We start from the raw sequence: 25,539 nt of genomic DNA on the forward strand, positions 1-25,539 counted from the left end.
TACAAATATATATTTTAAAGTTTAAATTTAATTTAAAAAATTAAAAATATTTTATATTGTAGTGGTAAAATAAAAACGGACTTGCTCAGCGTCTCTTTTTGCAGGATACATTAAGGCTGAGTTTTGAACCTTGATTTTCTTAAAAAAATGTCATTTTTTTCAAACTTAAATTTTATAAAAACTAACTTAAATGGACAATTTGTCACGAACCTATCTATTAGAAGCAAAACTGGAAAATAGGACGAAGAGAGTATGTTATTTCATACGCAAGGATGATATAATACTATTATGTTAACCTGAGTTGTAATTAAATGTTTTTTAGTTCAAAAATACATCGTCCAATTTACTGTATTATCTCAAATAAGATTTTAAATCTTCTGAAATTGATATTTATGAATTTGGATAAAATTTTCCTTTTCACTATTTTATCTGGTTTTATTATTTTGTAAGTCTTCCTTGTATTATCCCTCCTGGCACTACCAGGCACGAAAACATCTGAAACCTCAGAGAACAGAGTCGCCACTCGCTGTTATTATCATCTCTTCCCAATAGCAAGAAACCACGAATGGTGGAATGGAAGCCACCAATATATATATATATATACATTGGCATTGCTCAGGAAATGTTCTCCTAGATAGCTCTGTTTTTCATTAGGAATACAGGGGCTTGAATGATTATATAAAACAGATTATGTTGATTTTTTTTAATTGGCTTTTCAATCTTCTGATGTTTTAAAACAACATGTAGAATGAACCAAAATCCTTTTATTGATCAGGACTTGTATTGTGAAATACATGGTGCAAACATGGAGTCACAACAATCTTCTACTACATTACAGTCCTTTCATTTTTTGTCGACATTTAAAAAAACAAAAACAAAACTTACATGCTGACCACCAAATCATCTATTATTCGAAGAAGTAATAAGTAATTATGACATTAAGAATGATAATTAACAGGAACAACGCATAGACCGTTCTTCCTTCTCACAGTTGCACCAAAGGATTCAGTCATATCGATCTCTTCACGTTTCATATCATTTGGAAGTTTCCAATCAAAATGATAAAGCAAATTGGCGAGAACAAGCTCAATAACAACTGAAGCGAATGTGACTCCGGGGCAAATTCTCCTACCAGCACCAAATGGGATGTATTCAAAGTTTGTTCCTCTGTAATCTATTGAGCTATTCATGAATCTCTCTGGTTGAAATTTCTCAGGCTCCTTCCAATACTTGGGATCTCTTCCAATTGCCCACACATTGACCATGACTTTAGTTTTGTGAGGTATCTCATAGCCATGAATCTCACAGCCTTGACTATTTTCTCTTGGAACTAGCAATGGTAAAGGTGGGTGTATTCTCAAGGTTTCTTTGATGATTGCTCCTAAATAGTTCAAATGGTCAAGTTTTGATTCGTCCACATATCCTTTGTCTCCGTACACCCTTCTTACCTCTTCTTGTGCCTTTTTCATTCTCTTTTGGTCTCTCAGTAATTCTGACATTGCCCACTCTACAGTTGTTGCTGCTGTTTCAGTCCCACCAACAAAAATGTCCTGAAATGAGTATCATGAACCACATTATTATACTATGGACAATCCCAAATATATGATGGTATAATTCGACAATATATGAGACTTTCTATAAATGCATATACTGACCAGGATAACACCTTTGATGTTGTCTAGAGTCAAGGGAATTTCCAAGTTATTCTCCTTTTGAATTCTGAGAAGAACATCAACCAGATCCTCTTCCTTTGGCTCACCATTATTAGTATGGCTTTGGTTCTTTTCTTTGTGGTCGTTGATGATATTATCAAGCATCCTATCAATCACTGTGTGAACTTTCTTAACTTTAGCTTCCGTCCCCGTGATCACACGGAGGATTTTGAGTGAAGGAAAGAGATCAGAAATTGAAAGACCACTCGCCAGCTGAATCCCAAAAGCCAAATTTGATAGGATTTCTTCTACGTTCTTTGTCCTTTTCCCAAAAGCTGCACGAGCAACTATCGAGTTCGTGATTGGCAGAATCTTCTTCCCAAGGTCCATGACAGAACCTGCGTGTTCTTCGGATATGTTCTTGACAAGTGTTGACGCCTCATCTTCTCTTATTGTTCTGAAGGATTGGACCCTCTTTGCAGACAGAAGCTCCAACATACAAATCTTTCGAAGCTGCCTCCAATGGTTTCCGTAAGGCGAAAAGGCTATGTCTTTGCAGTTATAGACAAGGACCTCAGCAGCAAGAATTCTGGGTCTGTTGGCAAAGATTTGGTCGTGGGTTTTCATGATCTCTGTGGCTAGCTCAGGCGAAGAGATTACCACGTTGGATATTTGCCCTAGTTGAAGCTGCATTATGGGTCCGTACTTGTTTGCAAGGTCTCTGAGAGAACGGTGAGGAAGTGAACCTGCAAGTTGGTGAAGGTTTCCAATGAGAGGTAGCTTCCATGGAGCTGGGGGTGAGGTTTTGGTGGGTTTCAGAGAAGTTGATAGCTTGTATATCATAAGGAGGAAGCAAAAGAAGGTGAAGAGGATGGAGCATGGGATCTGAAGCTCCATGATCTGAATCTCAGTGGAGTGCCGTTTGTGGGGTTGGGAAGGAGACGAAGCATTGAGGGGTGGTTTTATAATGAATTATTGAACGCTTGAGGGTTAATGTTGCATTTTCTAGACCCTGTTTTTCTTAGTGTCTTTGTGATAAATTATAATTCCTCTTCTGAGATTGTCCAAGTATTTATGAAGTTAATAATAATACAATGTAAAACTTTTCATGCCAAATAAAATTAAATTAAATAATTAATATAAAATTAAAAAAATAATTTATAAACTTAAGTTTTGAAATTTTAAATTAAAATGTAACGTTCTTCTACTGATTTTGCAAATTTCTCCTCTCTTTCTTTTTTGAGTCGTCGATCCTCATTCCAAACCACAAGAATAGACTCTCTTTATTGGTGGTCGAATAGAAATTCTGCAAGTCAAATAGAAATTTTGTCAGTCTTGGCCTTCGGAATTTGGGTTGCACACGGAAGTTGGTGATCATAACGTTGGGGTCTCATAAGGCTATACGTCTCGTATTCTTACCTAAATCACCACTTAGACTTCCATGCACATCTAAGATTGTTCTAATTGAAAAGGATTTAAGCCACACTTCCTCCATTTTTATATAGGAAAGAAAAAAATTATATCATATAATTTAAAAAAATCAATTAATTATAATAATTTTACTTGAAAATAATAAAATTGAATTAAAATATCCTATATTAATTAACATAAATATTTATTAATTTCTTTGTTAATGTAAATTATAATGGGTGATATAAAAAATATGCAATAAATATTTATTGAAATGAGTGATTTTACTTATAAAAAAAATATAAGTAAAAAATTATAATTTTTTTAATAATAAAATATGAAGGGAGTAATTTACAAGAATATGAGTTTTGATCTTCTCGTTGAAATGAGCACTCTATTTATGATGAGCACTCTATTTATGAGTAATTTAGATGGGCCATCCTCACATGGGCGGCAGGATTCTCACAATCTTATTTACAGAGACTTTTTTATCACAAAACGATTGCCAAGTTACATTTACATATTCTTTAAGTCTATTGAAGTCTCGCTGTAATGGAATTTTATCGGATCTACCCTAATGGAATTTTATGTTGCTTGCTTGTATTAAGTCTAACGTGGCAGCTGATAAATATGCACACCTTTGATGCTTATAGTTGACAGTAAATTTCATTATATTTCTGTCATTCAACCATCTTGACCATTTATTATTCCGTTGGAATCCTACCAAGAAAAAATAATATCAACATTAAATAATAGAACAAGAAGAGGTCAAGAAATTGTATAGACTAGATTGTGGGCTTATACTTTGTATGAAGCTTAAGTTGCAACGTTCATTACTATGCTTACTTATAATGTTCACCAGACTCTACAAATAATTGTAGCTCTTCACTGAAGATCACAATCTAATAGTTAATATCCTCCAATTGTTCACTACATGCACTTTCTATTTAATAACTATCATTTATGCCCAAACCTTAGTCCCCATGATTAATGTGCATTTGTTGGAGCGGGATTTAAAAAAAAAAAAAAAACGACCGTGTGAAGTTGAGAATAAAGTTGGTGGCCAAAGAAACACAAGAAGGCTTTGAGAAACAAAACCAAGAGGCAACAAATTAATTAATCATGACATTAACCCACGATTCTACATTACTTACAAAATCTACTTGTAATTAATCTCTCTTCCCTTTTAAGTTCAAAAGAAATAGAAAATTCTTTATGCAATTAAAGGTGACAAACATATCTTATTTTCCCGAGGGAAACAAAAATGAAGATAAAGAAAAGAAACTGATGTGCGTTGCATCTTGTATCGCTGTTGGGTCCAAAAGTTGCTCAAGGAAGCTCTCTTTAACTAACTATAGACAAAGTGGCATCCATCATAGCCTGCAGAGAAAGCCCAAATAAATAAATAAATAAATAAAAACAATTACTTTCAAAATACAATTAAATTCAAATTTGTTAGAAGTGAAAGTAAAAGACTCACTTGGGTCCTCTGACACCAGCATGCCAGTCCCTCCAAAGTCACAGGTCCCACCAGAAGCCTTGGAATTTTGCCAGTAGCCATTGAAAGCAAACGAAGTATGTGCAATAACAGTGTCGGGCTCAAAGCAAGGCCCATTGGGCCGAATGGGATCACAATCTCCTCCTAACCCGCAAGCATAGTTCATGGCTTCTTGCAGTATTGGGTCCGGAACTGATGGCTTAGCCACGCACCATAAGGCTCCACTTGGGGCCTTGAGGCCAGGAGGGGGAGGCACAGAAGGTGGTGGAAATACTACAGGAGGCTCAAACACTGTTGGGCTGGGCACATTGCCTCCACTAGGAGATGGATTTGTGCCTGGTGGGCTTGTGGCTGATCCAGGTGGGCTTGGAAGAACAATAGGAGGGTTTTGTATTGGTTCTGGGGAGCCTGGAGTAGAACCTTCATTTGGAGGCGTGGGAGTACTTGGTGGATTTTGTATCGGTTCAGGTGAGCCTGGCCCAATACCCCCACTTGGAGATGGGATAGTGCTTGGTGGGCTTGTCATAGAGCCAGGTGGGCTTGGAAGAACAATAGGAGGATTTTGTATTGGTTCAGGTGAGTTAGGCCCAGTGCCTCCACTTGGGGATGGGATGGTACTTGGTGGGCTTGTTGTAGACCCAGGTGAGCCTGGAATGTTACCTGGTGGGCCAGGGATGATAATTGGAGGATTTTGTAAGGGTGAACCCATGTCAGGAGAGTTTGGGATACTTTGTGGTGTTGGTGTGGGAAGAGATCCAGTTGGGCCTGGAGGCGGTAATTGGAGGCCCATTGGAGGTGGGGGAGGATAACCAAAAGGAGGGCTATTTTGTTGTAAAGGAATTGGAGCCAGAGATTCATAAGGCGGCAAAGGAGATGATGAGTCAACACTTTGTGCATTTGAAAATTCTAAAGAAGACAATTCAAAATGCTTGAAAGCCATCCTCAACTTCTTCGCATGCTTGTGTGCCAAAATTCTCCCATGTTTTTTATCTTTTGATTCTCTCATTGATCTCTCTGCATCTACAAATCGAGAAAAATCAATGAGGCTTATATAACACATATAACCCTATTCAAAATTTGATAATACTCAGTCATTTTTCTGAGACTTCAACGAGTTAAAACAAATGAGCAAGGGTAAGATAAACTGAATCTAAGAAATAAAACCCATCTCAATATCAAAGATTGAGATCCGTATCACGTCAAAGTTTATCAGTGTAAATGAAAGCAAATAGGATGAATTTGGTATGATCGTGATTGTAGACATACCGCAATGAATGAGAGAAATAAATGATAGAGTCAGATAGAGGAGAAAAAGGCCACTTCTCATTTCTAAGTGACCTCTGCTTCTTTCAGTTACTGCTCACAGCTCAATAATGCAACGTACTGTGCTGCTGTATGAGACTTGTAATTAAATTAAAGCTTTGGTTTTTCACCACAGCACTGAAAGACCAGAACAACGGAGTACAATGGTGGGGTTTTATAACAGATATTGCGGAGTTGGAAGAGCCCTAGAACTGCCCAGAAAGAAGGAATGAAGAGTAATTGGAGCCATGGAAGTTAAGTAATTCTCTGGACGGTCATCCTTTGCTTCAAGATGCACGCCTGAAGAGAATGAATAAAATAAAAAAAAAAGAGAGAGACACAAAACCGGAAAAAGGCCAATTTATGTGAAGCAGTTCGGTTCATTTTGAGCAATGTCTTTTGTAAGCTCATTCCGTGTGGGTATAGATGCTTGCTTAGCCATTGAAAAAGATTAAAGTTCTGGTTTATATTATGCCCCTTTTGTTGTGTTTGCTTGCTTTCTACTCAAAGCTTCGTCTTTCTCTGGCTTTGTTTTACTTTTCTTCCATGGAAGCACCAGCACGGAGCACAGGGTGTAGTGGCGTGAGAAAGAGGGATTGAGGTGATCAAGTCAAGCACCATAAGCAGGACAAGCATTAGATACCTGTGAAGCAGATTCCTGTTTTTTGTGCTCATCTATATACATGCATATAAATTACCAGAAGATGTATATATATAATGGTCCCTGTGATGCTTGTACTAGGTAAGATGCTTCAGGGAAAGTAGGCTTTTTAAGTTCAGGCTTCTATATAGTTACTTAGTTTAGCTTGTCATTGTCTGAGATTAGAATTGGTCAAGAATTTGTGCTTGTAGATGGAAATTGAACAGTGGGATTTGAGAATATTGATTGGATGTGTCGTCAAGAACCTCATCAGAATGCAGAAGAGATGCCATGGGTGGCCAGTGTCCAATGAACATGTTGTTCATTCTTCTTTCTTATCAGCACAGCAGACAGCATTTTATGCCTCCTACGTTGATGCCCTTCCTAGCTACTTATTCCATTCTTGGGTCAAACTTTGAAGGTTAGGTTCATATAATATAAATGTAAGTCATGTTGGATTACCCCTCCATAGATTGGACCTTTTGGGTAGAGGCCCAATTTGAATTAAATTATTATGGTGGTAGTAAATTACCAGAAAAGGAAGCAGTTATGTAATTGTATAAGATTTTTTTCTGTTGTGATATGTGGGATGGCCTATATCATTTAATAGACGACCGAAAAAATCTCCCTGTGCTTCCTGGGTGTGATAGAAGAGGAAGTTTCATGGTCACAGAGGTATGATTTTCCGACTGTAAATTCCTACATATATCAAAAGGACAAAAAATGATAAAAACTAGACATGGGTCCAGGCATCGTACCCTGGGTTCAAAACTAGAAGAGAAGCTTATAGATATACATTTGAAGAAAACCAAGGAATACCAAGGAAGAGTGATAATTATATACATTGAAAAAAGAAATAACAGTTTCATTATTTATACCAAGGAATAGCTTTGCACTAAACAAACAAAATTATCCTTGGATTAATTGAAAGGGAAAAAAAAGTACCACTTTATCACAAAATTAAAGCAAAAGGAAAGGTTAGTAAAAGCTCTTAAGCCCATTTGGCCATGAGAGACATGGAAGCAGAGCCGAGAAGAAGGGAGACATTGGCTCCAAGGAGAAGCTTGAGATTGGTTTGAAGCTTAGGGTTCATAAAATCAGCAGCGAGAAGATCAACGAGAGCCATGTAGATTAAGATCCCAGCTGCAGCAGAATTGAAGATGCCTTCAACTATGAGAGAAGTTGCGCTATTCTCTTCGTACACGCTTGAAATTCCCATCCCTATCGCTATCCCTATTGGTGTTGTTAGGGAGAAAAATGTCGCCATCATCGCTGTGGCTCTCGACTTGAACTTTGCCTGCACGCGTACCCACAAATTGAATTATATTCAAATGTTGCTTTTCACTCCCAGATCATAGATTGCAACTTCATCAAATTTATGTGACAAATGAATCATCAAATGATTATACACGTTAATATAATTACTTATCACGTGATAACTGAAACCCATCATATAATTTAGAGGAATTCTTACACGCATATGGTACATCACGTCACCCATAATCTGTTCAATGAAAATTCTTGCATGTTTTTATTGAATAGGGCATGGATAATGTAGTTTATTGAGTCTATGTAAAAAAATTTCTCTGAGTTTATTTATCTTTTTTCTTTAATCAACCTATATTTCTGGTGTACCTGAAGAGAAACATATGCTATCTAGTTAATTAATGTTTAAAATAGTTTTTGAAAATTAATCTGAGTTGATCAATCCCAAGAAGCTAAGCCGAGATATCCGAACTGGCTTATTTTGGGAGACAGTTTTCAGTTTTTCCACTATGGCCGCCATGGATAACTTTGCCTGGTACCGGCGCAGGAGGGGGAAAAGAAAACATTGTTTTCAACAGCACTTAGCTTAACTGTATTAGGGCAGAGCCTTGAGTCTAATAAAATTATGGATTAAATCTCCTGAAACTAAGACCTGCAAACTTCTATTAAGTTTACGTTTTAAAAAACTAGCACTATTTATTACAAAAAACTCATACTTTTTAAATTTTAAAATTTCAATTGATATATATGTATAATAATGTGAAAAATAATTTACTCTTTCATCAGGAAAAAAACTAAAAAAAAATGTTGAAGTCCCACAAAAAAATTAATTATTACAAAATTTATTAACAAATGAATTAAAACCATTTACTATACATTACTTCTAATTCAATTGTTAATAGATTTTGTAATAATTATTTTTTTATATGAAATCAATGTGTATTTTTTAAAAAATTACTCTTAAGGCAGATGTGGTAATTTTATCTTATTTATGGAGGGAAAGAAAAAGATGTTGTCATAATGGCAACATATGCCAATTTTATTTTATTTTATTCTGTTATTCATCTTTCCAGCTTTAAGCTCGATGTTGACTCATAAGGTCATAATATCCAGCTTTAATAGGAAAAATAATGATACTTTTGTATAATTAACAATGAGATTACTTTTAACTTCTTTGTTTATGGTTGACCCAGTAATTATACTCCTTGACTCTACTAACCAACACGTTACTCAAAACCTAATCCCCTCCTTTCGTTTTCTTTATCAAAGAGTAATATTTTCCCCAACATATCATGCATAAATTTCAACACAGTTCAAAGAAAACACAATTTATCAAAAAAATATAGTATTTATATATCATGAATAATACAGTGTGTTTTAAACTCTCTTTACAGGAGTATATAAAAAAAATCCGTAGTTTAGTGTAATTTATTCAATAAACAAATACACTCATTAAAAAATTACATAATCATTTATGCTTTCTCCAATAAAAAAAATCAAGTGTAGAAAAGATGGACATTGAAAAATAAATGGTGTGAGATACCTACTAATTAGTATTCACACAACATATATATATACATAATGAAAAAGATACCTGAGAAATACAACCACCAAGACCCATACCCTCAAAGAACTGATGGAATGAGAGGGCCACTAACAGGGTCTTTATAGCATCAATGCTCCCAGCAGCACCCAAAGAGATTCCAACTATCACTGAATGTACTACTATTCCTATCTCCAACACCTGATGTCAGGATTTAATTTTGAGCGATCAAGATTATGAAAAACATAGACACTATAAAAATTTCATAAATTTTGAAATGCTGTAAGTATATAATATTAAAAAATTTAAAACCCAATTAATCTCTACACATTTCTTCTTTCGTAACATTATTCCTTATAAATGTTGACATGATACAAGCAATGTTAATAATACTAATTCAGTGACATGTCAATTAATATCATTAATTTTGTATTTACATATGAAAATATTGACATAAATTTTTAATAAGAACAAATTAAAAAATGTGTATGTCAGATGAAATAAAAATGTAAGACACATTATAGGCAGAGAAAAATGCAAGAACATGGAATACAAAAAAAAAAAAAAGTGTAGGACCTAAACCGAAATATAGCAAAGCGTAGGGATAAAAAATAATATTGTTTCCATTTTAAACCAACTATTAAAGAAATCGCAACAAAATCGACTTATATGATATAATATGACACCACACGAAGACTGTCTTTCTTCAAGTATTTATGCTTCCCCACATGAAATAATAATAATAATAATAATAATAATAATAATAATAATAATAATAATTTTTATTTCTTACTTGCGAAATAATTCTGTGCCTGATTAACTCGGCCGTTACGGGGCCCTCACCATAGCGCTCTGCTGATCCGTGAGCATGACCATGTGTCGCATGAGTGTGCATATGAATATGATCGGCAAGCTCGCCATCTCCTAACTTCTCTTCATCGGTGGAAACTTGCTTTGAATTGAAATGCCGTCTCTTGTAATACCCAGTCGCCAGAGAATCCACCATTAACGTTCCTATCGAGGACACCATGGCGACGAACCCAGTGAAGGGGAACTTGTGCCAAGGGCTGTCCTTCAAGCAAGGTGAAGTCAAGCTCTTGAGCGCCTCCGGAAGTATGTGGACGAAGCCGGTGGAGAGAATCACTCCGGCGGCGAAGGCTTTCACCATGAAGAACATGTCGTTTTCGGGTCTCAGAGCTGAGATCCTCTTGCCCAGCAAGGGAAGACTCACCCCAAGGCCGCCGGAGATCAGAACGGAAGCTATGGAACCGAGCTTATATTTCAGAGCTTCACCGGCGGCGGCGTCACTGTTTCTGCGTTCTGACAGATCGCAGGAACAGCCATCCCCAGAAGCCACAGCGGGGAAGACGATGATGAGAAACGCGCAAACGCAGAGAGATTTAAAGATGGAGGATGAAGAAGAAGAAGAAGGGTGAAAGTTGATGATCATTGTGCAGGGAAGATGAATTGAAATAAGATTAGAGGATGGCTCGAGATGAATTATGAATTGAGAATCGTTGTTGTTATATAGTGAGGGAAAAAGGTGGTTCGTTTTGATGAATGAGTAGACTTGAGTAGCTCTCTGTATATCTGAAGAGCAAAGAAAATAAAAGCACTCTGGGAGGCTGGTATTGCGAGAATCTTGGCTCAGTTGCCATGATTATATAAAGTACTTCTTCAAACTAGATGATGTAAATGAGGTTAGACTTAATTATTTATTAATCAACTAACTAAGTAACTAATTGACTAGCTGTAATGATTTACGAATACTAATAGACATACTCACATGTATACAATTAAAGAAATAACTGACCCTTCAATTAGGCTGCGGTATATTCTACTCACAGATGACAGCTGTGATATGGACATTTTTGGCACTTACATTTCCATATAAATTACTATTAACTAATTGATATTTAAAAAAAAAGTTAGTCAAAATCTTAATTTGTAAAAATTTTCACATTTTTCAATTATTTACTCCATTTTTATATATAAAAAACTTATATCAAACAATCTAAAAAAGTTAGGTAACCATAATAATTATATTTGAAAATAAAAAAAAATTGGATTAAATTATCTTATATTAATTAACATAAGCATGCATTAAATATTTTTATTAATGTAAATTATGAGGGATGATTTAAAAAATATATAATAAATGCTTATTAAAATATGTAATTTCGCTTATATAAAAAATAAAAAGTAATAATTTTTCTTATAAATAAAAATGAAGTAGTATATCCTTAAAAGAATAAATATAATATTTAATTTATTAAAAACATTCTCATTAATTACTTGTGAAATATAATAAAATAAAAGTTACTCAATTTTTATATTTTGAACCAAGCTGAACGATTGAAAAATGTGAAAATTTCCACATGTGAGAGAGTAGCGAGAACTATAAATCTAGTCAAAAATATTTTTTGGATCAAATAAAATTTTTAAAAAGCGTTTTATATGACATTCCAGAGAGAGTAGCGAGGAGTCTCCCTCATTGAGTGCGGTGGATTTAATTTTCTGTGTGAGAAATATATGCTTATGAGTAATGTGTGATTTTTTTTAATTTAATTGAGATTTTGCATTTTGTTATAGGCTGAATATATTAACAACTAATAGTAAGTGGAGGGGATTCTTTCATACAAGATAATTTTTCCAACATAAAAAAAATATTTTTTAAAATCAATATCAATTTATTGTTAATTAGATACATACATGATATGAAGGTTGAGACAAGGAGTCCACTTTTTTTTATGTAATGGGCAACAAAAAGAGAAATGTGGGCGCGGTGCATGGAAATATTGGGATAAACAAGTGAAGATGGACAAATCTTAATAGCAAGCTCCATACTAAATCATTACTCCACCCAATGATTTTATATATCAGTTATTTTCTAAAAAAAAATTATGGTCTGTTTTATAAGTTATTTTGTATAAAAATATGGATTATTGGTTATTTTATTTCAATTTCATCCTTTTAAAAAAAATTCCTGAACAAGCATCAATAACGATAAGGAAGATAAAGCGTATTTTAGAACTTAGAGATAGAAAAGACAAAAGAAGGACATGTGGGCATAATAGAGACGCTGAATGGTAATACGGTCATTGCAAATAAAAGCCAAAAAGGGTTCAGGGAAGGACGTGTCAATGGTGGGAAATGATGTCACACTTCCCAGTGAAAAAAAATAAAACAACAAAAATCAATGAAAAAGATAATGAGGACACGATGGAGTCATGCAAATCCCCAAAACCAAAGCTGTGGTTTGGGCAAATCCGGTCTGTGATATTTTTAGGTGTCAAATCAAAACTTAGTAAGTTAATTAAATTAATTAATTAACATTTTTTAAAAAAAAATTTCATTTCAAAATATAAAATATTTTAAGTATATTAAAATTTTATTAAATACAACAATTTAATATTATTCTTTTTTCTTTATAATTAATTTTTATCACTTCTTTTTTCAATATATTAAATGATGGGTATTTTAAAAAATTTATATTTTTATTTTAAAAAGATAAAATTATTAAGTGTATTTAATAAAAATTATTGATATGTGAGATTTTATTTAAAAATATCTTATAATTTGAGATGAAGAAGTATTATTTTTTATATTTATTCATGAAATGTTTTGGGGTGAAGTGCTGAGTGATTGTGGTTTTTGGAAAAAAATTTATTAATGACATATTAAAAAAATAAAATATAGTTTATATTTTTTAACATGTAATTTTTAAAAAATGTTGAATACTCTCTCCACTTCTTCTTAATATAATATACTTGATGAGATGTTAATTATATTTTTCTTATATTATTCTTACTTAAACCCTTAATTATGACAGAGCATGTTATACAAATTTAAAATTTTTCATTTAAATATAAGTAAAATTAAAAATTTATTTTATTTTTATATAAAGTTAATAATTTAATTATATCTCTTTAATTCTAGTGAGATAATTAGAGTTTTCTTCCAATGATGGAAAGAATATTTTTTAATGGGGGAGAGGAGACCTTAAAATTCAAATGACTCTAAAAAAAATTTATAAATTATTCATTAACAAAGTTGTCATATTTGTACTAAAATTCAAACTCATAAACTTACAAGATATACTTTCTTCAGTTTTATTTATAAGATACATTTTAAAAAATTTATTTAATTTTATTTAAAGTTATGGTATAAATTTTTAGATAATATTTAAAAGATAGTTTTAAAATTATTTTTTATAAGAGAAAGAAAATAACATGACATTATTTTTTAAATTTTTTATATAAAGGACATATTTAAAAATTTTACATGTTATTATTCCTTTTATTTTTTCACATTGATATTAATAAATTAATAAAACTAATTTATAAAAAAAAAAATCAGAAGGGCAAGTCATATCTTTACCTACTTGGACAAGCTATAGCAAAGCATTTAGCTGAAATTGGATATATGATTGCTTTAGCACCGAAAAGGTGATCTCAGGAGATGTTGATATAATGTGGCAAGACTCCAACTTGAATCTCAACACTCAGTATTTGTTTCATAGTCCCACGAAACATATCGAACCACTTTTCCTTTTTCACATTCATATCTATTTATCATTGCACTTATTGACCCTTTTATCATCACATCAAAAGGAATCGTTCTAAAGCTTGTACGGGCTCGTTCCCGATTAACCTCTTTTTAATCATTGTCATCACACTGCAAATTGCTACGTCTTCAGTTTAAATAATTATCATTTCGAAATATAATTTTTGCTTCCTAGATAATTTTGTATTATTCCACTCTTCATCAACGAAAATAACAACAGCTGAAACCGAATTGTTGCTACAATATATTATTATAAAATCATAGATTAAATTATGGCGTCTATTTTGTATTTTAATTAAATTAAATTATGAAATAAAATTAACATATTTTAACAGGTAATAGCTTTTGCTTTAAAATTTTTTTAATAATTTTCTCAAGAGATAATAATAAAATATTTGATAATAATTTTGATTCTTAAAAAAAATCATAATTTCCATCTATTTTGTTCTAAAATTAAACATTAGGTCCTTTGTAATTTTTTTTATATTTATACTAACTATAAATATTATTATTGAATATTTGAAGTATATTAAATAAGTAAATAACCATAACACTCTACTTCAAAGCTGGGGTGCACAAAATGGTTGATGATGGAGCCTTGCAGGGTTATTTATTTTCTTTCATATAATATTTATAAGAGAAAGCCTCAACACGGCCTATTAGCTCAGTTGGTTAGAGCGTCGTGCTAATAACGCGAAGGTCGCAGGTTCGAGACCTGCATGGGCCAAAACTTCTAAATTTTTTTAAACCCCTTCGAGAAGGGTATAAATGTCAAAGCATCTCTTTTCAAATCCAAAACTCAGCAGGCGCTCTTCGGGGTTCGGATTTTCCCGTTTCTTCCATTTACAACTGTTCTTTTCCTTTGAATTGCTCAATCACTCTCACTAAAGCTTCACATTCGCATACCCATTCGAATCCTCACCGAATGGTTCCACTTATGCTTTTGTAGACATTCAATTAATCTTAGAATAATTGGAACAGGCGGTTATCGGAAAGCTATGGCAGCTGTCAAGGTGCCCCAGATACCTTTGAAATTTGAATTTCATTTCTTGTTTTTCGGTTGTTCTTTTTTTTTCTCACATTCTTGTGTGATTTTCGTAAGTTGCAGGGAAAATCTAAAGTGGGTTTAACCCGGGTCTTTGAAGATGGCCAATCTCGTAAAAATTGTATCTGTTAATTCATTGCATATAATTTGTTTTCTTGCCTTTTTGAGATTTCAATGTTGCAAGATTGATTTTTTTTTTTTGGTTTCTTTTCTAAATTTTCTGTGATCTGTGAACAGCGGGTGCTAGAAATTTTAAAGTTTTGCCTGAAAATGAGCAGCTCAAAATAGATGATGATGGGCTCGCGTAAGTATTTCTCTGTTAGTGATTGAAAATGCATCATGCCTGGGCATTATAGGCAAATGAAAGGGTTATTAACTTTGATCCTTTGTCAGGAAACCAGCAACAGGAGCCAGTGAACATGCAAGGTATGATATATTTTCTTACATAAAAAACTGGAATTGCTACTCTTTTAAGGGGCTGATAGAAGCTGACTTGGAATAGAGTGAATATTTATACTTGAAAGTAATTGTATCATTGGTCTTACTGATAGAGGCTGTTATTAGTTGATTTTGTTTGTTCCTCACTTCCTCTGATGGCTAAGTAATGTTCTAAATCTGTGCAGTAGTACTACTTCGTGGGCTGGAAAAAATGTCTATCTACATTTTATTGTTGTTGTTGTTTTTATGTTATTTGTATCCTAGACTCTTGCAATCCGCAACAAACTAGGCTGCTGAAGATTTTAGCATTTCTGTAACATATATGAGTCCAAAACTGTTACCTTGTGTCGTGTATTTGTATGTGTTATGAGAGGTTTGCTTTGCATTATGAAAGACATTCAAAACAGTGACTTCTATCACTCTACATGTTTAATAAATTTCTGATCAGGGGAGAATTTTGTTCTATTGATTTACTGTCTCGCTTCTCTTCATGACTTATGTAGAAGGATGCTTTGGTGGCTAACAAAGGGGTTGTCATGAATACTGCTAGCACTCAAAGGTGATACGCCTCAATGCCTCATAGAACTTTCTGACTACTCAATTTAAACTTTGGTTGATCAGAAGATATTAGTGTTTTATGACATCGCATGGTTATAATTTTTCTGTGCCTCTAATGCTAAAGGTTGGCTTGAAAAGTATGAAGAAAAGCAGTGGCATCTATGGTAGTTCTGGTATGCCTTAACTAGACAAAAGTTGTGAATAACTCTTGACAGAAACATGTTGATGAATTCATTTATTGCTTCCATTATTTCGTTTTTTTTTTTGGTAGCAAATATGAAAGCGAGAAAGGCACTGGCTGATGTTAGCAACGTTCAAGGCAACTCTATGAGGAATATTAAACAGGATGCTTCTAAAATGAAGTGAGAATCCTCTTCACTCTGGGTAGAAAGAATTAGAAAATAACTTTTCATACTGTAATATGTAATGTTGCATCTATCTGACTTTAACTCCCTTCCACATTGCTTGCTTCCCTTATCAATGAATGTAATACTCTATTGTTTGATGTTCCAGTTCTTAATGCCTATCCAGGGTTTTAGCCAGCACAGGTACCAAGTTGGGCGATGCCTCTTCAAGGAAGTCCTTTATGGTATGAAAATTCCCAAGTCACATCTGTTTAAACTTTCTTGTAATCCATGTGGTCTCTTCTTTCTTATTCAGTTATTTAGCAGAATACACGGTTCATTTAAGCTTTTATTGCTGCATACTGACACAATGAGTGGAATTGTACTTGGAATTCCACTTATGAACTTTAAATCAAAGTGAGTTAAAAGTAAGTCTTACAAAATCATTGATGATGTACAATGGACAGAATGCTCTAGTTAGTGAATGCCTGTTTTTTTGTACGTGCTATACCATGTCAAATATCCCTATCAAGAGATTCATCCACAGATTGACTTTTCTCCCTGTTCCCTATCCTGTTCCTATATACCCTTGTGAGAAAGCATAAACGCTGCTTTCATTTTGGTAGAGCAACCGTTTTTAATGGTTGGTTTACTGAATCATAGGCCTACTAGGCTACAACTATACTGAATTTGTATGATTTTTTTTCCTTGTTCACATTAGGGGAGACTGCACAGGAAATAAATCAAGTTGATGGTCAGTTAGAAGCTTCTAAGAGAGGTGATTTTCTTTTCCTTAGATAATTTTATTCTATATTTCCTAGTTAAGTATAACTTTAATCTGTGCCTTTGTGTGGTAAGCAGTGAGCACTAGCTCAATACCACCCTTAGGTGCTCAGAAGATTAATAAAAGTGGAGGAAGATCATCTATTGCCACAGAGGGCAGTACTGTTGGCCATGTATATTGTTTATCTCTCATTTATTAATATGATGTTATACTAGATCGTTGTTAGATATCAAAGGTCTCAAGTACTCTGCTGCAGGAAATTTACATGACATTTTCTTCTTTTTTTCAGGACCACTAGGAAGTCTCTCTTACCTAGTTTGACAAGGTCTGTATTTCTTGATCAGATTAGGTTAAAACTTAATATGACTGACACCAGAATATTCATTTGGTTTTTCTTGAAGGAGGTCTTTACCTGTGCCAAGGAGGGTCAATAGGGAGGACATGAGCAACAGAAAGGTCGTTATGGTTGCTTTGCAATTTTATGTCATCTTTGTGTATAATCACTACAATTTGTCTATCCTCTAGCTGATTTATTCAGATTTGAGGATCCTTGTCATTTTGTGTTAAAGTGTTTTACACTTTTCCTTTTTTCTGTTTTTTACTTTTTTTAGGGAAATGCTGGAAGTTCTGATACTGCAAAGAAAATAAGTGGGATAATCAAGTAAGATGCTGGGATGTGGATAAGTGCTTGTAAATCTCATCAAAAATACTTAAGTTGTTTAAACTATTCACTTTTTCAGCTAAGGAAGAAACAGTGAGAAAAGTTGCCCCCCAATTATCTGGTGCAACAAGCCATTACGGAAGACTCGTGAGTGATGGCCATGTTCATATGTGAGTGATAGTTATAATATTGCCCAAAGCTTTTATGTTGATTTCATACAGATGTTCAAATGAATTGCAATTTTTTTCCATTCCATTGTTTATGAAGTTGCTAAACTGCAGAACTCTAAACATTTGAGTCTATAGTAAACAGATTTAAGAGGCAAGATTCGTTTAAAACTGATAATGACCTGTGGCAAAGCTGTGTTGTTAATATGAAAGTTACTATTTTAGTTTTTAAACTCCTTTTGATATGCCTCTATGCCTGTTTTATTTATTCTATTTTTTGTTTTAGTGCCTACTACGATTCCTTCTTGATATGCTGTAGTTTGGTGGCTATTCAGACTTGATTGACTTCTGCTAGTTGGTAGATTGGAAGATGTTTGCTTGTTATTAATTGATCATTTTCATGCAGTAATCTGGGAGCCAGGGTTAAAACCAATGTTTTATATGCATCCTCAAGGAAGTCTACCAAAGTATGTTTGCTGTATTTTTAAACTATTTGTAATTACTTTGCCTGATTTGATTGGGGTACCACCTCTGCTTTGGTCTGTTTGGTTGCACAGTTGCTCTGCTATATTTATACCCTGCTGCACAACACTATTTGTAATGCATCTAGCTTTAAGCATTAAATGGTGGAGCATATAATGCATTCTTGACTACAACAACAATAAGCTTTATTCTATAATGTAGGGTCAGCTATATGGATTGCACTATAACCATTGTACTCTATCATTTACCAAGATTTTAGGAATGTTGTTAACTAAGAGGTCCTGGTCAACAACTTCTATAAGTGTTCTCTTTAGCCTTCCTCTACATTACACTATTATGCCCATAACACATTCATGACTATTGAGGTTAAAGTATTTTGCAGACAGTTTAAGGTATGCAAACAGAGAATATACCTTGAGTAATATGAAGTGATAAGAAGGACAAGAATACAAGTAGAACAAGAAAAACTTGTTTCTCCAGGCTCTATGTCTTAGTCTGCTAATTTTGATAACTTAGCTGCTGTATTTAATGTTTTTTTATGGACTTGTGTGATAAGTTGTGCTCAGTGCGGAGATCATCATTTAGTGACCAAAGTCTACTGTCCAGTCTGCCTATAATATCTAATGTCGGATATTTTTCCTCAAACTTTGTGAGCATCCACCTATTTTACCTGCTTTTGGCCTTGCTGCTCGCAGCCTCTTGTTAAGCCCACACTTAAGCTTCTAACGCTCCAAGGACTTCAAAATCTAAGTCCAAATCAGCTGCCGCAATTTCATCACAGGATGAGGAGGCAGTGGCTTTGTCTCTCCCTGATAATAATTTAACCTGTGGTTTCCAACGATGCATAGGAAGGGCAGCTTCCATCTGGTGAGACAGCAACCCAAGAACAAGTTCATTGGGAGATATTGGAAGGAAAAAGTCCACCCGTCGAAAATCTTACACAACTTTGTTAATGGAAAGATCTAAGGTCGATGCTTAATGCGTTCTGCCCACATTTCTTTTCAGTTCTCGTATAGATTGGACGTTATAATGACTTACTTTTACAGCTTCTCAAGGAAAGTGGTGAAATGACTGAACAAGATAACCTACCAAATATCGATGATGAATGCAATCAACTAGAATTTTCTGAGTATGTTGATGATATATCATAACTATTGGGTTACTGAGGTATGATTTATAATGCTTTTGATGTGACTTTTTTTTTTTTCCCCTTTATTGCTTTTCTACTGTTGAAAAAATCGTTACTTACTTTTTGAACATGCTTATCCCTTTACCTTCCCCCCCCCCCCAATGCCATGTAGATACTATCCAAGTTAAAATAATAAACTTTTTTTAATAAAGTTTTAAATTCTGTGAAATTCCTCCAATCTCAATCTGTTTTCAACTGCAGGCACAAGCTCCGGCTCTGATGAGTTATATGTCAATTCAGACGGACCTTACACCTCATATGCGTGGCATACTGATAAACTGGTTAATTGAAGTACTTCCCATTTTCCCTCAACCCTCAGATGGCTTAGTATTAACATTTCATCTTCTTTCCCTATCGCGTTGTCTAAGGTTTAACTCTTCAATTCCTTTGCTTTCTCACTACTGGCTTTTACAGGTACACTTAAATATGAGTTGATGGCCAGAAAACCCTGTATCTCACAGTTTCGTTATTGGATCAATATCTATCTCTAGTGGCAATTGAAAAGAATGAATTGCAGTTAGTTGGTCTAACCGCACTTCTGCTGGCCTCAAAATATGAAGATTTTGGCATCCTAGTGTAAGAGACAGTTTTCTCTCATCCGTTTTCTTTTGAAGAAAATATTTCATGGTTTATCGTGATTGATAGTAATATGTGCTGTCTTTCTATCTGTTTTAGGTCAAAGAGTTACTAAGCATTTCAGTTGAATCATATACGAGAGAACAAATACTAGGGATGGTATGCGAGCTTACTTCTTTTCAGCCTTTTATTCAACACAACTCTTGATCAATCGCCTAACTTTAATATGATCTTGAACATCTGGTTGCTCATCTTTTTAACTAAAACGGAGAACCAGAAAAAAATCATAGCGTAATAATTTGTTTGAGAGGTAGGTTGATCAAACTATTCTACTATTGAACCATAAGTAATGCGTACAAGGCGTAGTTGTTTGTTGGTATTTTATTCCGTAGCATAGAAATTTTGCTGTCTATTATTCTTATTCTGTTTTCCCCTGTTTCTAGCATAGAAATTTTTTTGTCTATTATTCGTATTCTATTTTTCCCTGTTTCTGAACTTCTAGACCTGTTTGAGAGGGACAGGTCCAAGGTTTCCATGACCAGATTCTAATATCTGCAGTTGTTTTTGTTCAGGAGAAGCTTATTCTTAGAAATTGAAGTTCCATCTTAATGGCCCCACTCCTTATGTTTTTATGGTGAGGTTTTTGAAGGCTGCTCAGTCAGACAAGAGGGTATGTTAATGCAGCATAAATGTTTGTGCAGATGATGCCAATTTAGTACGTCGATATATTATATATATATTTTGGGTGGGGCGCCAGATATTCAGGATGTCAAATTGACATCAATGTCAATATCATCATCAATATATATAAATATAGAATTGGAAGCTGCACTGCTTACAAAACCGTGACTAGTGCAGTTTTTAGCCTTAGGTTCTGTGTAATTGCATGGATCTGAATGTGAGATCTAGTTGCTTCTAGAGCTTGAAGGATGACAGTTAATGAAGATGCTAAGCCTTTTATTTGTAGTTTATTGTTCTAATTGAGGACAAAAGGTTTGGTTTTCTAAACTTTTTGGTGAACATTTGTCCCAGCTGGAACACTTGGCATTCTTTCTTATTGAACTGTGCTTGGTTGAATATGAAGCCTTGGCATTCAAGTCTTCACTGGTATGTGCATCTGCTATCTATGTTGCTCGTTGCACCCTGCAAATTGCCCCACCATGGACGCCATTGCTGCACAAGCATTGTCGTTATGAAGTTTCCCAATTAAGGCATGATTCTATATTCTGTTGGGACCCAACTTAGTTTTAAGTCTTTTCATGTTCGATGTTAGTCTTTCTAACGAAAATTGTTAAAGAGATAGTTTTTAACATTTCAGGATCACCAAGTTTTGTTACTTCATGATTCTGGGTGATCCTAGTTATGCTAACTGTTGCCTCCATTTGCAGGAATTGTGCAGAGATGATATTAAAGTTCCACAAATCAGCTAGAGCAGGAAATCTGATGGTTACATGTGAAAAATTTCAAGGCCTGAACTAAGTAGGGTTGCAACCCTGAAACCTTTGGACAACCTTCCTCTCTGACTTGACTTGGATTTGTGCTTTAATTTTACTTCCGTGATAAGTGTGAAATACTTAGAAAATACTGTATTATGTTGTAAGCTGCAACCACTTTTTTTTTTTTTTTGGAAATAGTAAGCTGTAACCACATGTGACTGCACATGATATGAATGTGCACCCCGAAAGGAATTAAAATGAAAGACTAAATTCTCAAGGCATTATTGTAGTGGCGACTAGTGAAGAATCCTTTTTAGAATTGATTTGAGAAATTTAGGTTTTTCGTTTTTAAAAAAAGAATCCAACATGGAAAATTTAATTGAACGTGATGCATAATATTTGCAGAACCACCACATGGAAATTTAAATGATCAGAAGTTGTTTTTTGTTTGGATAAAGAAAGCGTTAAAAGGTGGCAGTATGAAACCTAAATTTATTAAAATTTATTTTCAAACTTTCAACTTTTGATACATTAGAAGTTTGAGTTATAAAAAAGTTGTCTCCATCATTTGGCTTTCCAGCTTGTTGTTGTGTGTGTATAGAGGAAGATATATATGCAGTTTTACAGTTTTATTTAATTTTAAATTAAATTTTTATATTTTATTTTATTTCAATTGAGCCATTATAGTTTGACCAATTAAATTTTTTAATTCCCTCAAAATTAAAATTCTTACATTTTCCATTAAAAAAAATTAAGAACTTTTTAATTTTATTAAAGGATTATATGACTTTAGAATTAATTACATAATTTTTATAAATCAAAATTTATACAATAGGTTGTCTTCTAAATGTGTTTTATACATGTAGAATTTTCATAAAAATTTATAATAAAAATATAAGCAATAGATTAAAATCTTTTTTTTATTTTGGCTAAAGTATTAAATTAAATTTTTTGCAAGCTCCAAGAGGATTTTTGTTTTGTAAAATTTAATAATTCATTATTAATTTCAACTTTCAAGGGTCAATATATAAATAAATGAAATTATATAAAGGTCTGATTAAATAAAATAAATCATAAGGACCTAATTTAAAATGAATGAAAGCCCAAGGACCTCCAAATATATGTTCCCTATATATATTACACTATAAAAACTAAGAAAGTTAAATTATCGTTTAGGTTCTTCAAGTCAACTAAAATTTTCAGAAAACAAGCAAATAAGCATTACAAAAAGGGTAGCTGTTTTGAATTTTTTAATTTATTAAAATATTGTATTTCAAATTCTCTATTTTATTTCTTAAAAAATAAAAATAAAACTTCCTTTGAAAGTTTAAAACGACCACCTTAAACTCTCCAAAATACTGTCTTGCTTCATTTCACTTGCTCGATGTCTTTTCCTCCTCGATTCTGACTTGCTTCATCTCACCGCTATTTCTATTTTCTAGATGAAATTTACAACAGAAAAATGCATCTGATATGATAAAGAAGGAATTTTACACGAGGGGAAGAACATATAATGCAGGACACCCTTCAATAACTCACAATAATCAGTTCAGTTTCTTATGTACTTTGTTTTCAGAGTATACAAGAAAAATTTTCCTGAAGGAGTCAGATAACATGGTGTTAATTCGGCAAAAGATATTTTTGCGTGTTAGGCCCTTGTTGATAAGCTTGATAACAAACAACTAAAAGAATTACCGCTTATGTACTGACAAATCAAACTTTTTTGGGTGAATTACATTGAAATCTCACATAAATAAATTAATTACTATAAATTTATTAACAACACAATCAGCTATCAATGTAATTTAATTCAGTTGTCAATAAACCTTACATTAATTAATTTTTTTAAGACCTATCTGTAATTCTCCCAATTTTTTTTTTTAAATGAAAGTGACCTAACCATACAAGTTTACTGATATAAATGCCAGGTTCAAGGGAACCAAGCTTATTGCAAGCCTATTTTATATTTTATATTATCCCAATGTGTCGTGTGGGACAAGACATCAACCAATGACCAATCTATAACTGAGGATGCTGGAGATATATTTTATATACCTTATTATAGGCAAACATGTCCACAAGCATCTGCTGGATCAGTATATTTAGATGAGCACATTATAGAAAAATTACTCAATGAATCACGAAAGTCATAAGCTGGGTTTCAAACATGGAAATTCAAATGAGAAATATAAAGACCTATAGATATAAACACAGAAAAGTAACTGAACTATAGCAATACAAGCAGGTGAAAATATGTTTCCCTCAGAACAAGTGTGATCCATATGTTTCAGCTATAACAAAAGGAAAAAAAAAAAAATAGTGACAGAATTGAAGTGAATCTCTTTAAGAATATTGCATATAGATACATGTCATATTGTATGAGCACACCAACCATGGAAGGATTCATTTCAGAGTGAGCAACTAGGACTCTTCAGCATCTCTGCCTATCTATATACACTCTTATACATCAACAAAAACCCATAGTATATGAGCATTCATCAGATAGTTATACCTAACCTATTCGATCGTATGGTATAAATTACCTATCAGATGACTATGAACATGTAGCTAGACCATCTTGAGGTAGCAACCTACCATCTTGATCCAATGTTCCTTTAACTGCTCGATAGAACTCAATCCACGAAGAAGAGTAGGAATTAGCAGGACCCCACAAAAACGTAGGTTTGGACTAGCAGGGCATGCAGTGACCAAGTCCAAAACTGAGACAGTTTGAGTGTCCGAGGGAAATTGAATGCTAAATTGTCCCACCTTGTGTTCATAAATTTTACCATTTCTGTCCACTTTATAACGCGAAGTGCCCTGAAATTCTCCCTTGGTTTCCCATGGACTCTAGGGACTCCCCTCAGGTTCCACCTGATCAGTATCTCATTCTCTGAAGGCTGCCATATCCTATACACATCCAAAGCAATCTCACGAAACAAAAATTTGCCATGAAACCTCAATGCCCAGAAGATCAATTTGTACTTTTCAATTCCAGTGAACGTATTTAAAGGGTCCTTAAATGTTATGTCATCCCTGAAACGATCAAAATCCCAGCTTCCTCAGGAAAAAAAATGATGATGATAATAACAACAACAATAATTTCCACAACAACAAAAAAACCCAGTAGATAAATTAAAGGAAAAAAACCTGTAGATTTCATAATTGAGATCTTGGACGAAGAGAAGAGGGAGGTCCTCGCGAAGAGTCCGAACAGCAAAGCCTAGATTGACAAAGAAATCATCTTTCTGATTCTTTTCATCCTGAGCACCTGGGGGTGGGTTAACTTGGGCGACCTGTACAGTGGAAGTTTGGAGGCAATTCAGTGAAGAAGAAGAAGCAGAGGCGAGAGATAGACAGTGAGAAGCGAGTTTAGAAAGAGAAGGGATTTAGAGAAGAGCTTTTCTTTGGATTTGGTTTGGGAAAGAGGACGAAGGAAGTTAGGTAGAAGAAAAGCCATGGCCTTTTGTTTATATGACTGTTCCCCAGAAGATATTAGATAGTCATCTGCGCGAAGAGAAGGAGAAGGGAAAGAGACTTTGTCTTGATGATTCTCTCTCTAGTTGTGACGTTCTGGGGACGAACGAAAATGAGGCTCTTGTTTTCTGTTTTGATACGAGTGGTTTGAACGTGGCCATGACATACCCTGATTTGTCTGTTTTCACATTGGCCCCCATTTCTTCATAATTTTCCTTAAACATCTTTTTGAAAAACAAAAACACCAAATATTTGAAAATAATAATCAAAGTGAATTTGCGTCAACAAAACATATGAATCCTAATCACACTTAAGTCTATGTGAATATAATATAAGGTTAATAAAGTTTATTTTTTTTCCCTATACGTAAAAGCGAAGACAGAAATTTCTTTGAAATGTTTGAATAAATTACATTCGAATACATTTTCTATTTTTAAAAATATTATTTTGTGCATTGATATTAAATTTGTGTTGAAAAAAATTATCATGTTATTCATTCATTCA

At 33.8% G+C, this 25,539-nt stretch overlaps 3 protein-coding genes, 2 long non-coding RNA genes, 1 other non-coding gene and 2 pseudogenes across 6 annotated transcripts; 4 read left to right on the forward strand and 4 right to left on the reverse strand.

The window, feature by feature from the left end:
• Nucleotides 1-749: 749 nt before the first annotated feature.
• Nucleotides 750-2,672, reverse strand: LOC129296241 (cytochrome P450 71D10-like). The gene is made up of 2 exons (XM_054934835.1): nt 1,656-2,672; nt 750-1,550 (listed from the first exon to the last, which is right to left on the reverse strand). Exons 1-2 carry the CDS (start codon nt 2,547-2,549, stop codon nt 939-941), a joined length of 1,506 nt encoding a protein of 501 aa, XP_054790810.1. The 5' UTR covers nt 2,550-2,672; the 3' UTR covers nt 750-938.
• Nucleotides 2,673-4,160: 1,488 nt separating this feature from the next.
• LOC129296249 (uncharacterized) lies at nt 4,161-6,354 on the reverse strand. Its single transcript, XM_054934838.1, has 3 exons — nt 5,827-6,354; nt 4,543-5,580; nt 4,161-4,442 (listed from the first exon to the last, which is right to left on the reverse strand). Exons 1-3 carry the CDS (start codon nt 5,885-5,887, stop codon nt 4,411-4,413), a joined length of 1,131 nt encoding a protein of 376 aa, XP_054790813.1. The 5' UTR covers nt 5,888-6,354; the 3' UTR covers nt 4,161-4,410.
• Nucleotides 6,355-7,226: 872 nt separating this feature from the next.
• LOC129296243 (zinc transporter 1-like) lies at nt 7,227-10,954 on the reverse strand. The gene is made up of 3 exons (XM_054934836.1): nt 10,105-10,954; nt 9,363-9,512; nt 7,227-7,799 (listed from the first exon to the last, which is right to left on the reverse strand). Exons 1-3 carry the CDS (start codon nt 10,759-10,761, stop codon nt 7,494-7,496), a joined length of 1,113 nt encoding a protein of 370 aa, XP_054790811.1. The 5' UTR covers nt 10,762-10,954; the 3' UTR covers nt 7,227-7,493.
• A 3,576-nt stretch (nt 10,955-14,530) lies between these two features.
• TRNAI-AAU (transfer RNA isoleucine (anticodon AAU)) lies at nt 14,531-14,604 on the forward strand. Its single transcript has one exon. It is a non-coding gene; the product is annotated as a tRNA-Ile (tRNA).
• A 176-nt stretch (nt 14,605-14,780) lies between these two features.
• On the forward strand, nt 14,781-15,348 carry LOC129296240 (uncharacterized). The gene is made up of 4 exons (XR_008589734.1): nt 14,781-14,890; nt 14,986-15,043; nt 15,160-15,226; nt 15,316-15,348. It is a non-coding gene; the product is annotated as an uncharacterized LOC129296240 (long non-coding RNA).
• A 690-nt stretch (nt 15,349-16,038) lies between these two features.
• On the forward strand, nt 16,039-17,000 carry LOC129296244 (uncharacterized). Its single transcript, XR_008589735.1, has 4 exons — nt 16,039-16,091; nt 16,190-16,280; nt 16,450-16,507; nt 16,984-17,000. It is a non-coding gene; the product is annotated as an uncharacterized LOC129296244 (long non-coding RNA).
• Nucleotides 17,001-18,710: 1,710 nt separating this feature from the next.
• On the forward strand, nt 18,711-21,835 carry LOC129296246 (putative cyclin-B3-1; annotated as a pseudogene).
• A 1,974-nt stretch (nt 21,836-23,809) lies between these two features.
• LOC129296247 (uncharacterized) lies at nt 23,810-25,235 on the reverse strand (annotated as a pseudogene).
• Between the last annotated feature and the right edge of the window lie 304 nt (nt 25,236-25,539).

This window comes from Prosopis cineraria, unplaced genomic scaffold (genome assembly GCF_029017545.1).
Source record: "Prosopis cineraria cultivar Desert tree isolate PC_DT_omini unplaced genomic scaffold, ASM2901754v1 PC289, whole genome shotgun sequence".
In the NCBI taxonomy this organism is placed as follows: domain Eukaryota; kingdom Viridiplantae; phylum Streptophyta; class Magnoliopsida; order Fabales; family Fabaceae; genus Prosopis; species Prosopis cineraria.